The sequence below is a fragment of the Mirounga leonina genome, unplaced genomic scaffold (genome assembly GCF_011800145.1).
Source record: "Mirounga leonina isolate KUSES-001 unplaced genomic scaffold, KU_Mleo_1.0 Mir_165, whole genome shotgun sequence".
NCBI classification, from domain to species: domain Eukaryota; kingdom Metazoa; phylum Chordata; class Mammalia; order Carnivora; family Phocidae; genus Mirounga; species Mirounga leonina.
In genome coordinates, this window is record NW_023270415.1 from 65,813,764 (window position 1) to 65,829,311 (window position 15,548).

Below are 15,548 nucleotides of genomic sequence, written 5' to 3' on the forward strand. Positions count from 1 at the left end.
GCTCTTTCAATTCCTTTCTCGCACTGACTCAGAGCTAGAAACTATTCCCATCTTTCAAAGCAGTCCTCTCATGCACATGCTTTGAACTGCGGTTACCCTCATCAATCTAGTCCCCATTGCTTTTCTTCCATGGATTCATGAAAGTTTCTAATCTATTCATGACCTTCTTTCTCATTTTTCCCATACTGCTGAATTGTTAAGTGCTCATGCATGTAGGTACTCTGATTGCAGTTCTGATATGGACAAACTTTAATGCAGCTAAAAATGGTACACAATGTTCTCATTTATTATATAGAACAATGCTACCTAGACAGTGTCACTGAACCACTAAAAGGCTCAAAGTGGACTTGTTTATTTTTATCCATATAAATTAGATTATTCATTTTTTAAAATAAACAATTCCTGGTCCTGTGCCCCCTCCTCCCTACCATGCAGTATGGTACTGGGATACTTTACCCAATTTACAATTATATGCTTAGGAAATATTACCCTAAGAAAACAGAGAAGCTATTCTTTAAAAAAAGATCTTTGAGTGCAGAATTCCCACATTCTTGATAAAGTTATCTTACATTAAACTGACTGGTTTTTCAACCTCCCTACTTCCATATAAAGAATGCTCAGCTAGGGGCACCTGGGTGGCTCAGTCAGTTAAGCATCCGACTCTTGATTTCAGCTCAACTCATGGTCTCAGGATTGTGAGATGGAGCCCTGTGTCGGGCTCATGTTGGGTGTGAAGCCTGCTTGAGATTCTCTCTCCCCCTTCCCTTTTGCCCTTAGTCCCGACTCACACGTGCTCTCAAAAAAACAAAACAAAACCAGAAAACAAAAAAAACCTCAGCTGGTTTGTCTTGTTATCAAGAGTATAAACTTATTATCTTTGTTTCAAACTTCAGAATGATTAACAAAGTTTTAACTGACTAGGAGTACAATAAGCCCAATGGTATAATGTGGCTACTAAATAGTAATTCTTCTTTACTCTGTTAACCAGAACACTGCTAGAGTAATTTATCCCGAGTACAACTTTTCAAAAGGAATATAAAGACATTCAGGAGAGTGACTAGAATTTTGAAGAAACTAAAAATATGTGTTGTGTGGCAGAGCTTGCTATTATCAAGCCCACGTTCTCTTCTTGGGCACACTGCTCTGTTACACTTCCTAGTCTCCCTTGCTATTAGGTAGAGCCAAAGAGAACGGGACAGGAAATGATACACATCTTTCAGATCAGGCACATGAATGGGCCACTCCTTTCAGTGAGGTGTAATGAAAGCAAGCTGAAAGCTACATGATGAAAACGAGAAAGCTCTCTCAGCCCAAGTGTCTGAAACGACTACATGGGGGAGGACAGACCTGAATGTAGTCACCTGCGTAGTATAGTTAAGTGAGCGAGAAATAAACTTCTGTTTTATTATAACACTAAGGAATATACCGTATCATAGAAGAAATGTTTAGTGTGAAGAAGCCTGGGTCCAAGTGGGGAGATACAAAAAAACATAACAGAGGATTCAAATATACAAAGAGTTGTCGTGATGAAAATAGATTTGACAGGTTCTATATAGTACCTGGAAAACAGAGATTAAGATAAGGAAGCCCTTAAAAATAAGTTGATTTTTTAGGAATCAGGGCTAACAATGAACAGTGAAGAAAGTGTCTCAACAAAGCTGAAATATCCACATAGAGAAGTCAATATAAAGGAAGAGTCCAGAACTAGATTAACTAAACTAGAAGCCTTTGAGTCTGTAACATACACATAATGTTTATTTCCCAGCTTATTCAATGTTCAGTTGAATAATTCACAATCAACTATTAAAACAGAGCCATCAGGGACAACCTGATCTCATTTCCTTCATTCTGCTCTTCACTCACTGTGCTCTGGCCACCCTGGTCTTGCTGTTTCTTCCAACACACCAAACATACTTTTGCTTCACGGTCTTTGCACTTGCTTTTCTTCTGCCAGGAAATTTTGCCCCTCAAATGCCCAACTGGGCTACTCACTGTCTTACTTTTTTCAGGTCTTTCCTTAAAAGTCATCATCTTCTTCTTTTTTTTTTTTTTAAGATTTTATTCATTTATTTGACAGAGACACAGCGAGAGCAGGAACACAAGCAGGGGGAGTGGGAGAGGGAGAAGCAGGCTTCCCGTGGAGCAGGGAGCCCGATGCGGGGCTCGATCCCAGGACCCTGGGATCATGACCTGAGCCGAAGGCAGATGCTTAACGACTGAGCCACAAAAGGCGCCCCAAAGTCATCTTCTTAGTGAGGCCTTACCTAAGACTACTTAACATTGTGACCCTAACACACTCTTTTGGTATTGCTTAGCTAAATTTTTATCCATAGCAATAGGTTATTATGTATTTTATTTAGTTTTCGCTCCCCCCCCCCCAATTAAAATGTATGCCCCTAGGAAGACAGAAATTTTTGTCTATATTTTTCAATGCTATATTCCCAGTATCTAGAACTATGCCTGTCAAAGAATAAGTACCCATTAAATATTTAATAAAATATCTGAATTTATCTTCCTACTCACATTCTTAAAAAAATGCAAACCAATTTTGTCAAAGGTATAGAAAAACTTATTCACACATGGAAGCCGATAATATGCTTATTATGTACTCTGAAAACTGAAAGGTAGGAAAAAAAGTCTTACTTCATGTACTTTATATTCTGCTAGGAGAGAGAAAGGCAAACAAATAATGGAAGGTGGTGATAAGAACAAAGTAGAGTAAGGGAAAAGAGAGTGATGGGCAGAGGAGCTGATCGCTGTAATTGAGAAACTGATCAGGGAAGGCGTCTGAGAGGTGATACCTGGGTAGAGACCTGAGAAAAATAAAGAATCATGCCAGGCAAATATCTAGAAGAGTATTCCAGGCAGAAAAAACATGAACTTCTGTCACTGGTAGTTGCCTAAACAGGCACAAACTTGAAAGACAGTGATTTAGTGCCATTAAAAATTTTAAATGTGCATATTCTTTGATTAAGCTAAGGTTATTATACTTTTAGGAATGGATGCTAGAAAAATACACGAAGTAATGCTCATGTAAAATAAAACTCAAGGATGCTTACTCTAACAGTTCAACAGATAAAAACTAAAACACCACCAAAAGATCTATGAACAAGAATCTGGATAAAGTTTTGGTACATCAAGACAATGGAAAAAGCCATGCTACTTTTTAAAAGGAATGAGACTGTGTCCTGAAAAATACATTATATATATATATAAATACATTTTATATACACACACATAAAGCAAACTGCAAAGTAGTATGCAATAGTATGTGTATATATATATATATACACACACATTATATACACACACACACACACAAAGCAAATTGCAGAATAGTATGCAACACATAACTCCTATTTTTGTAAGAGGAAAAAAAATTTATAATGTAGCCCTACTATACACATACATATATATACATACCATCCTGCCCAACAGGTCTATATACCAGATAGTTAACATGACATTTCTGATAAGAAAACTTTTCCATATCCTATTATTCACCTCTGTAGCATTTGAAATTTTTATAATAAATTCTTAATAAGTCTCTTTCTAAGTATACTGATTTCTCCCCCTCAAATTACCTCTTCTGGGAGAGCAGAATGGGGTTTGTCAGAAGTTGCAAGTAATAAAACTGGAGCAAATGAAGGAATATTCTGTAACAACGTAGTAAATGTGGCTTTGAGTGTTGGTCCAACTATTTCCCACCACAAGTGGATATGAGGAACATACACTATACTTGGTGCTGTTCTCTTAGCTTCACGAATCATCTAGTAGAGAGGAAGAAAAAATATTTAGTTAAAGTCAGTACATTAGTAATGCTCACTTTATCAGTCTGGAACAACATTTAACTTCCTATAATTATCATATAAAGCCCTCAAGTTTTTAAAATGCTTCGCCCAGTCTCACAATCTTATTTTTAAATGTTTTATGAAATTCTCATTTGTAGGAAAACATGGTTGCTTCAAGCAATTAGAAAGAAAACAGCTTAATCAATCTAGAAGACTTGTGTTAAATATAAAAATATAAAACTTCTACATTTGAAAGATTTTAACATGGAAATAGCAAAAACAGAAGCAGCAGAAAATCTGAGCACAAACCACATAGCATTTAGTGTTTTAAGTACTTTATTCACTTAATTCTCACACCAGCTACACAATGTAAGTACTATTATTACTTCCATTTTGCACATGGGAAAACAAAGTAGAGATCTAACAACTTCCCTAAGGTCACACAGATATTAAATGGTGGAAATGTGATTTAAATCCATACTCTTTAATGACTAGGCAATTACATATAGTTCTATTTCATAAACCTGGAGGTAGAAATCAGAACGACAAGAAAAAAATTCAAAAACAATAAGGCAGTTGTAGATTGTGCCTCTGGAAGACTGTGTTCTCTTACAGCTTATTTGGGCAACAATGAATTACCTGGGCACACGTTTCTTCAGGAGATGTAGCACTGACTCCAAAAAGAACAGGAATGTCTAATGTATATACTGCAAATTTTTCCAAAGCATGGATAACAGCTGGTGCCAAATGAGAACCTTGCCCAAAGCCTGGTTCTCCCACTATCAATATTCTTGGTCGAAAAGACATAGGTTGATAACATGCATTTCTGAAAGAAATTAGCTTTATTTTAGAAAAAGCAAAAATTTAAATTTTCCTCCCAAATTATCCATTTTTAACTCTCTTAAGGTAAAAGTTTTGACTATGTGGGTGGTCAATCCATAACAGCATGGTTCACATGGTTTTTGGAAAGTATCGACCTCCATAGATTTTAGGAATACTTCATATATAGTGAAATTTCTACTACAGTGACAACTGTAATGATAAAAATATTTGATGTTTTAACTTAAAAAAAGATCAGTTAGCATCTTTTATCTTTTTCAACCACCATCTTTTAGTTTTAGGGAATTCACACACCAAAAAATTATATATATTCATTTGCAGGAGAAATATATACCTATTCAAATGAAGAAAATTAAAATTTTCTTTTGTCTTAAAGGATTTTTGAGAAAGCCCATTCTCATATACAGATGGAATATCATCATCACTGTATGCCAAGTCACTTTCTAGCAGAGGACATGAAATATCTATAAAACAAAAAAATTGCACATTAGTAACTTTTCTGGATTGCAAAGCAAATGTTTACCTAATGCTTTGGTTAGCAAATCAATGTAAATGAAATGTACAAGAGAATTTTTAAGAATCAAAAATATCTATGTAGATATGAGTAACAAGTAAATATAAAAAGGCCATTTCAAACTTAAAACAGATTTAACTGAAGGCGATCTGTGAATCTGCGAAGTAAATTTCCTTCAAATATCCAGGCAAAGCATGACTAGATTCCTTTCAAGAGGCTCTCTGTATTATTATTATTTACAAGTTTTATTTGCTTATTTTGAGAGAGAGAAAAAAAGAGCGCACGTGGGAGCAGGGTGTAGGCAGAGAGAGAGGGAGAGAAAAACTCAAGCAGACTCCGTGCTGAGTGCGCAGAGCCTGACACAGGACTTGATCCCAAGAACCACCACAAGATCACAACCTAAGCTGCAACCAAGAGTCAGATGCTCAACCGACCACGTCACCCAGGCGCCCTGAAGAGGCTCTTTTCTAAAGAAACATTTCTGGGATGTATAAAACATTTAGCTTTACTGATTATGAAAACTGACTTTAAATGGCCAATCCAGTTGCATACCTGAGTCTAATGATTTATTTGTTCTGATTTCTGCATGTGGAAATACTCTCTGCAGGGCTTCTAAGATCTTGTGAACGGTGCTTTGCAGGAGAGGTTTCACAACAGTGGACAATGCCTGCCCAGGTGATGTCACAGCTCTTTGGGCAGCTGGTATCATCTTTTGCATAGCTACCTCAAAATCCTTAGCCGAGATGTTAATTGAAGAGAGATCCAACTGTAGTTTCTCACTAGTAGTATAGATTTGTGGGTAGCGTCGACGCAGAGCACATAAAGCAGCCTCAGAGCATATCGACTTAATATCTGCACCACAGTATCCTATCCAAGGCAACCAAAACATTTTTAAAATGTAAATCATCACCCTAATAGCATGACCATGGTTGAAAGAAAATTAGAACTTAACCTAGCAATATAGTAGGAAAATATTTAAAATAAGGCTAAAAATCTCTCATTCACCCAGTGAACTTATAATGGTAGTAATAACTATCAACTCTTGCAAGTGAAATGTACAAACACTAAGTATAGCATAGCATTCAAGAACAAGAGTTTTAAAATCAGACTAGGGTCAAATTCTACTTTATCATTTACTACATGTATGACTTTTGGAGAATCATTTATGCTCTCTCAGCCATTTCTACATCTGTAAAATAGGGTTATAATGCTACCTACTTCACAGGACTGATGTGAGAATTTCTTGAAGTGATATATGTAGAATGCTTAACAGAATGACTAGAAAAATGTGATCAGCAAAAGCTGGCTATTATTATTATTGTCTAACTTTGCTTTCAAATTCTGCAACAGCCAATTCATCAAATATCTCTAATATCCAGGATTTTGTAAGAAGAAAACACGCCACAAATAAGAGATTAGAAACAAATATAACCTGTATTTCTTTAAACATAACGTTGCAAGACTACAACTTGCTTCATCTCTGAAATGCATGCATTTTATCTTTTAATGCCTAAAGCAATGTTTACCAACACAGTTTTCTGCTAGTTCTTCTAGAAATACATCCAGTGGTTTAGGATTCCAATCCCTTGTGTGAATCTTAAGAATTTCTTTTCGAGCCTACAAGTAAGAACAATTTAACTTTTTTAATAATAAAGTGTTATTCAGATTTGAATAATTTCAATTTAAAATAATTTTATCTAAAATTATAAAGAAATCAATACCTATTATAATAAAAATATGAAACACTAAAAAAGAAAAGAAAAAGATGTATTTGTAAGCATTTAAGTTTATGTTAAAGAAGATTTGCATTTATAGTGCTCAAGTTCTAGTGCTCACCATAAATGTGTATGAAATTAAATAATAATGAGACTAGTGTTCATTCTGGTACGTATTAAAAATTGTGCTTTTTTTAAAGATTTATTTATTTATTCCAGAGAGAGAGAAGCTGACTCCCCGCTGAGCGCAGAGCCTGATCTCACAACCCTGAGATCATGATCTGAGCTGAAATCGAGTTGGATGCTTAACCAGCAGAGCCACCCAGGCGCCCCAAGAATTGTTTTTAAGAGTACTGACAGCTCTACTCATATTTCCCTGCTTGGTTCTCAAAAGATTAAGCGGCTTTAAAATAACTGGGTAGGATTATAAGGTAGTATCCATGAAAAAACCAATGTTAATAAATTGACTAAGGACTGACTATTCATTAGGCCACATGTTCTGAAGCAAAATAAAGTTGTATGGTAACAACCAAAGGCTATGGTCAAATTGAGAATTTTTTTTTTTTTTTTTTTTTAAAGATTGACTGATTTTAGAAAGAGAGCACAAGAGCACATGAGTGGGGGAAGGCGTAGAGGGAAAAGGGATGAGAGAATATCAAGTTGACTCTGAACTGAGCCCGGAGTCCGTTGCAGGGCTTGATCTCACGACCCTGAGATCATGACCTTAGCCAGAATCAAGAGTCGGATGCTTAACTGACTCTGACTGAGCCACCCAGGTGCCCCTCAAATTGAGAAAATTTTAAGAGTATTTTTAGGGAAAGCATTATTTTATTTAAAAAAAAAAGAATAAAAAAAATCCAACTTCTTTTCTTTAAATAAAATAATGCTTCCCTAAAAATACACACATATATATTTGGATGTTAATCACGTATGACTTTTGCTTCAGAACATACAAAACTCAATCTTCAAATTTTCACTGTGCCAAGATTTGTCTATGATATGGGCAACATATTCTGTCAAAATCTGAATAATGTTAAATTCCTACATCTTTGTCAGGTAGGCTGAAAAGGAATTCTCGGTCAAAGCGACCAGGCCTTCGCAAAGCAGGATCGATAGAATCCAGTCTGTTGGTTGCACCAATGACCACAATTTCTCCTCTGCTGTCCAATCCATCCATAAGAGCTAGCAGGGTGGAAACAATGGAACTAAATGTAAAGATAAGAGAGAAGAGATTAAACATATGATGCTAAATATATATTTTTTCTTCTTTTGCTAAGATTTAATAAACATGTGAATAAATTTTCTCAGAGCATGCCATTACTTCCAATAGATTTAAAAACTGTAAAATAACACACTAAATGGCATAGAGATTAAAATCAATGAAAAACATAAATGGCCTTTAGAATGCCACAAATGGATCCTGGAAGACATTTCGTAAAGCATAACTTCACATAGGAACTTGAGAGTTCCCAAAAAAGGATACAACATTAAAAAAAAAAAAATAGTAGACAAACTGTATCTAAAAAATGGTCCATTGTATACACATTATCAAAGAACTCCCAAATAAAATAGAATATACATAAAGCATAAAAAACAGAACTTTAATTACATTTTAATTATGGATAGAGAATAAAACAATCTCCACATCTTCATCACCCACTTTCTTTCCTTTTTTTTATTTATTTATTTGTCTCTACACCCAACATGGAGCTCGAACTCATGACCCCAAAATCAAGAGTCATGTGCTCTTCCGACTCAGTGTCCTTTTTTCTAACTTAATCCAATAGTTTTTTGAGAAAGAAAACCCAAAAAACCTCATACAGATCATTTAATCCATACACATTTCATATTAAATACTTAATGTATTTATATCTGAGATAAGGGCTTTGCAAAACTCCACAGTACTAGGACATCAATGGAAATGACAATAATCCCTTAATATCACCTAATACTTAATTTTCCTGATTGTTTCAGAATATCTTTTTCCATTTCATTCTTTTTTTTTTAGAAGATTTTATTTATTTATTTATTTGACAGAGAGAGAGACAGCGAGAGAGGGAACACAAGCAGGGGGAGTGGGAGTGGGAGAGGGAGAGGCAGGCTTCCCACAGAGCAGGGAACCTGATGCGGGGCTCGATCCCAGGACCCTGGGATCATGACCTGAGCCGAAGGCAGACGCTTAACAACTGAGCCACACAGGTGCCCCATTTTACATTTCATTTTTTAAGCCAAGACCCACACACTGCACTTGGTCAAATGTCGCTCAAATCCTTAACGGTTCCCATCGAATCTTCCTTTCTTTTTATTCCTTCATGCCATTTATTTGTTGAAGAAACTGGGTCATTTGCCTTGTAAAATCTCCTTTCTACATTCTGGATTGGGCTGCTTGCTTCCTGATAGGATCCTTTAACCTGTCCTCTATCTCTCCTATTTCCTATGAACTGGCAGTTAGATCTAGAAGCTTAACAGATGCAGGCTGAACTACTTGGGATAGCATATATCATAGGAATATATCATGTACTTGCAATATTGTATATGCAAGAGGCACATAATGCCAGTTTTTCCTTTAAGATTAGGGGACTGGGTTTAGGTGAGGTGTTATCAGTTTATTACATTCATCATTAACTTCACTATCAACCTTTTTACCAGTTTTTGCAGCTGCTGATAATTATTGCTTAGATCAGGGTTTCTCAATCTTGGCACAATTAACATTTGGGTCAGATAACTCTCTTTGTTGTACACAGCTGTCCTTGGCACCGTAGGATGTTTAACAGCGCCTGTGGTCCTCACCTACTAGATGCCAGTAGTGGATGGCCCACCTCCTCTAATTTGTGACAATCAAAAATGGCTCCAGACATTTGTCCCATGTGGGGGGAGGGGCAAAATCCACTCCCAGTTGGAAACCACAGGTCTAGATCCACTATTTGCGAAATGGTGATTTTTCTATTTCAATAATTTTCCTTGCATTTATAAACTATGATTTTCCTATAAAGAACAATGTTATTCCTTCAATTATTAAATTACTCTGAATCATGGCCTGAATCATAGTTACAGGACAGGAAAAAGAAATGCTTGATGCATTTTCTTTATCAATTTTCAGAGTAATGAGTCACTGTTTTAGCATCCTCTCTAGTGACCAATTAGGTTTTTATTTAAAAAAAATCATTAAAAACTGACAGTTTTTATGTATTTGATGCATTTCACTCTGTTGTAGTCATTATTTTTGATGCTCAAATTACCCCATCTTGGCCAACAGAAACTCCTTCAAAACTGACTGTCATTCTGATGCGACTCCGGCAGTTTCTGATTGCTCCCTTGCTTCCAGGCATTACACGATATTCCAGGCTTGTCTTGCTTATTTCCAGACTTATTTCCACTATCCACCATCTCTCCTAAGAGCCCTAGTATTTAGAGAACACATTTTGGTTGCCAGGGGTATGAATTTAATTGGATTGTAATAGCTTCTAGGCCTTTTAAAGTATCCAGAGCTAGAAACTATTTTTTCTTTAAAAAAATTCATTGTGAGTTCATACTGATACTACCAATTCAAAGTAAAGATTTTAAGGTTTTGATATATTTTTTAAGATTTTATTTATTTATTTGACAGAGAGAGAAATAGCGACAGCAGGAATATAAGCAGGGGGAGTGGGAGAGGGAGAAGCAGGCTTCCCTTGGAGCAGGGAGCCCAATGCGGGGCTCGATCCCAGGACCCTGGGATCATGACCTGAGCCGAAGGCAGATGCTTAACAACTGAGCCACCCAGGACCCCCAAGATTTTAAGGTTTTAATTTAACTTATTTTATATTTATATCCTCTTTCTCTTAGGCTAAAAATCGTATTTCTAAGGCATTCACAAACTTGCTTATTTGCATTATCTTACCGTATTATTACTAACAAATAAAAAACACAGTTTAATCATGTAACTTTTAAAAATGCTTAATTTAACAAAAATGTTTATGCTCAGATTGTTTAAGTCTTTGGTTAAAAAAAACCCAAACCAAAACTTGCATACACTAAGTTTCACACATACATACATATATATATATATATGTATATATGAATGAAAGTAGCAACCTGGTTTTCCTAATACCATTTATTGAAGAGACTGTCTATCCTATATTCTTACATACAGTTAGTCTCCACTGCATATTTCTGCCTCCTCTGTCACAGATTAATTGACCCTATAGCGTGGGTTTATTTCTGGGCTCTCTATCCTGTTCTGTTCATCTATTTTTGTGCCAGTGCCATACTGTTCTGATTACCATAGCTTTGTAGCATATTCTGAAATCTGGGACTGTGATACCTCCAAACTTTGCTCTTTCTCAGGACTGCTTTGGCAAACTTTGAAACTGGACCACTTTCTTACACCATTCACAAAAATAAACTCAAATGGAAAAAAGACCTAAGTGTGAAACCAGAAACCATAAAACTCCTTAAAGAAAACATAGGGAGTAATTTCTTGGATGTCAGCCTTAGCAATATTTTTCTAGATTTGTCTCCTCAGCCGAAAGAAACCAAAGCAAAATTGAACTATTGGGAATACACCAAAATAAAAAGATTTGGAAAGCAAAGGAAGCCATCAACAAAACAAAAAGGCAACCCACTGAATAGAAAAACGATATTTCCAAATGATATATCTGATAAGGTGTTAATATCCAAAACATATAAAGAACTATACAACTCAACACCAAAAAAATCCAAATAATCTGGTTAAAAAATGGGAAGAGCACATTCTTTTGAAAGAATAGACATTTTCCCTAAGAAGACATACAGATAGCCGACACATGAAAATATGGTCAACATCACTAATCATCAGGGAAATGCAAATCAAAACCACAATGAGATATCATCTTATTCCTGTCAGAATGGCTAATATCAAAAGACAAGAAATAGTAAGTGTTGGCAAGGATGTGGAGAAAAGAAAACCCTCATGCACTGTAACTTAGAATGTAAACTGGTTCAGCCACTATGGAAAACAGTACAGAGGTTCCACAAAAAGTTAAAAAATAGGGGCGCCTGGGTGGCTCAGTCATTAAGCATCTGCCTTCAGCTCAGGTCATGATCCCGGGGTCCTGGGATCGAGCCCCGCATCGGGCTCCCTGCTTGGCGGGAAGCTTGTTTCTCCCCCTCTCACTCCGTCTGCTTGTGTTCCCTCTCTCGCTGTGTCTCTGTCAAATAAATAAAATCTTTAAAAAAAAAAAAAAGGTTAAAAAATAAAAATACCCCCCCATTTAATCCAATAATTCCACTATTGGTTATTTACCCTCCCCAAAATCCCACTAATTCAAAAATATATATGTACCTCTATGTTTATTACAGCATTATTTACAATAGCCAAAGTATGAAAGCAACCTAACTGTGCATCAATAGATGATGGACGGGTAAAGAAGAGGTGCTATATACGTATACAATGGAGTATTACTCAGCCATAAAAAAGAATGGGATCTTGCCACTTGCCACAACATAGATTGACCTAGAGAAGTAAGTCAGATAAAGGCAACTACCATGATTTCAGTTATATGTGGAATCTAAAAACAAAACAAACAAAAAACCAGAAACGGAACCATAAATACAGAGAATAAACTGGTCGTTGCCAGAGGGAAGGGGGTTGGGCGATGAGCAAGATGGGTGAAGGAGATTAAGAGGCACAAACTTACAGTTATAAAATAAGTCATGAGGATGAAAAGTACAGCATGGGGAATATAGTCAATATTGTAATAATGTTGTATGGTGACAGATGGTAAATACACTTATCCTGGTATGAGCACAGCTTAATGTACAGAATTGCTGAATCATTATGTTTTACACCTTAAACAAATAACACTGTATGTCAACCATCCTTCAATAAAAAATATATGTATGTATTTAAGATGGCGTGTGCTTCCCAAATTGTGCTATCATTTTCTCCAATTCCTTTTAGAACTATTCCAAAACACAGTCAGCACTCAATTAGTTTAACACAATGAATACAGTATGGCTGATGATGACATGTGCCATGTATAAAAAGTTTGTATGATTACTGGTAGGGTATTACAGACGCAACTATTTTTACCATAGCATTTAACATCTTAATTTACTGAGAGCAACAAATGAAATTGCGTAGCATCAAGTCAAAGAAGGCCACCAGACTACAGTAAATATTGTTAGGTATTAGAAAAATAAAAACCTATCTATCACTCACATTATTATGTCTTGTTTCTCTTTATATTATTCACAATAAAAAAACTATACTGGCATATATGAAGGCATGTAAACATCTGCTTTAGGGTATCCCAATTAAGCAATTATGGATAATACATGAGACCAACTGAAAAGAAGTTTTGAAAAACTGAAGAGGAATGAGGATTAAAAGTAATTTAGATTCAAGCTGAGGCAGCGGCAAGTGCCCCACCTTGGGCAGTCAGCTTGTCACAGAGGAGGTGCAAATTTCCCATCTTAAAAATGGAAAAGTTGGCCTAATCTTTGAATCTCAAACTAGTAGTCATGCACTAAGACATATTTTGTTTGGTCAAGGCAGTGTCTTAAAAATACCTGAATTAGTTGGCAACGTTTAAAAGATACTTAACACAAAAATTTGAACATAACATTTAAGAAAGAGAACAAATTCATTTTTCAAGTCTGAGTCAGCTTCTGCACTTCAGTTAACAGGTTGGGGCTAAAAACAACTGGCTGCACTCTTAGGATTAGCCGCTCAACCACATTCCCAACCTTGGCCCCACTCTACCTATAGGCCTGCCTCACTCATTTCATTTGCCTTATACCTCATTGGCCAGTGGGCTTTTAAGTTTGTTTCATGAATTAAACCTGTAACCAATATTTTGATACTGTGCTTGTGAACACCTTGCCATGCAGAACAGGTCCATTTTTTCTTTTTGTACTATATATTAGGGTTCTACCAAAATAAGGAAACTATTGGTTTGTAAAGTATCTTTCACTATTTAACATTCTATTCCTCATGCCATATCAATACAGCTCAGAGTACAAGAAGAAAGGCAGAAGTGCCATCAAGCAAGGTTTACCTGTGAATTTGATCCTGCCTGCTTGATCGTACTGGTGCCAGACCATCGATTTCATCGAAAAAAATAATGGATGGGCGCATCTGATAAGCCTAGAAAACAGGTCCAGTGTTTGTATGTTATCATGAGTAACTTCAAATATATAGACTTAATATGAGCCATTTTAATACATTTTCATTCCAACTTGCTTACAAGAATTTATTAATAATTTATAAATCTAAATGTAAATCCAAGAACTATATTTTGAGGATCCAAACTAAAATATTAATATAAACAATTTAATTTTATTTGCATTCTCAATTGGAAATATTCAAAATGCTGGTCATATACCTTAGGTTTCATGTAACTATAGTTATTGGGACACATAAAATTATCTATTCAAGACCAACTGTTGAAACAAGAGGAAGACCAGAAGACAATGACATAGCCTTCCTCCCGGTCAGGATGGGAAAACATTTAGCAAGATGCCATAGTTTTGTTTTTTTTTAAAAAGTCTATTTCAATAAAGTCAAAGAAACTCAGTGAGTTCTATAAAGCGATTTAAAAGCATTTGCAGCAATATGCCTCAGTAGATCAGAATGTATTATCTCACAATGTGCTGTCAATACAATCTGGGATATGAAAATGAAAGTCACTCTAGGGCAGAACTTATTTTCAACTCACATAATGAGACAATTCACTACTGCTAAGTATGAGAGTTCAGTCTCTCTCTAGATATGAGACCTACGACTCCAAAGAACTTAGATCCAATTATTCCTTTGTCTTTTTCCTATAAAACTGTTCATCATAGGTCAGTATTATCTTGACATACAAAGGAAAATAATCCATAAAGAGTATGTATTTGTTCTAATTCTTCAGAGTTTATTTCTATGAAACATGATTAAATACAAGACTTATCTAATCCTTACATACTTACATCTACATTGATTATAGGTCTGTATAGGTAATTTTAATATCATACCTGATCAAATAGTAATCGTAGTTGTCTTTCAGACTCTCCTACCCATTTACTCAGACAATCAGCACCTTTCCTCATGAAGAATGCTACTCTTTTATCCCCTTGACTGCACTCATTGGCAAGTGCTCTGGCAACCAGAGTTTTTCCAGTTCCAGGTGGACCATAAAACAAACAACCTCTATAAAAGAATAAGTATTATTTTAGACTACATTAAAAAGTAGACTATTTAAACAAAATTAGAAACCAATTTCATGAATGCAGTTAATTAGTGAATAAAAAAGTAAATAAGACAACTGAAATATCGTTTCAATCCAGAGTACAATTTAAAACCTGAAAATATCAATACTACAAAACTGAAACTAATAAAACCCTTTATTTGAAACCTATTTTCTTTTATTCACTCATCATGCTCATCATATTACTTTACCTTGCATAAAAATAAGTCACTCTTAAAAACCCTTGATAGTTTACTTTTGTAACATATCAGGGGGAAGAATAGCAGATTTCATCTACAACCTCTGGTTTCACTGCCAGTAACACAGCACCAGAAGTTTTGTAAGAAAACATGACGGGAATGAATAGAAAAGAAAGTTAAGATAAGAGAGCTTAAATAACTGGTGTTTGGGTGGCAGGGACTAGGACAATGTAAATAATTTGAAATCATTCTTGGTGACATCACTGTAATGGGGTAATCTATAGTTTTATACATATTTC

At 35.6% G+C, this 15,548-nt stretch overlaps 1 protein-coding gene across 1 annotated transcript in view; it reads right to left on the reverse strand.

Moving 5' to 3' along the window:
* Nucleotides 1–15,548, reverse strand: part of ATAD2 (ATPase family AAA domain containing 2) — a 73,692-nt gene that overhangs the window by 22,096 nt on the left and 36,048 nt on the right. The window contains exons 12-19 of the mRNA XM_035011861.1: nt 14,838–15,012; nt 13,880–13,968; nt 7,906–8,065; nt 6,672–6,762; nt 5,698–6,012; nt 4,966–5,095; nt 4,431–4,617; nt 3,585–3,770 (exon numbers count right to left, since the gene is read on the reverse strand). Of these exons, the coding sequence (XP_034867752.1) occupies nt 3,585–3,770; nt 4,431–4,617; nt 4,966–5,095; nt 5,698–6,012; nt 6,672–6,762; nt 7,906–8,065; nt 13,880–13,968; nt 14,838–15,012 (1,333 nt within the window). The remainder of the gene's footprint in view (nt 1–3,584; nt 3,771–4,430; nt 4,618–4,965; nt 5,096–5,697; nt 6,013–6,671; nt 6,763–7,905; nt 8,066–13,879; nt 13,969–14,837; nt 15,013–15,548) is intronic.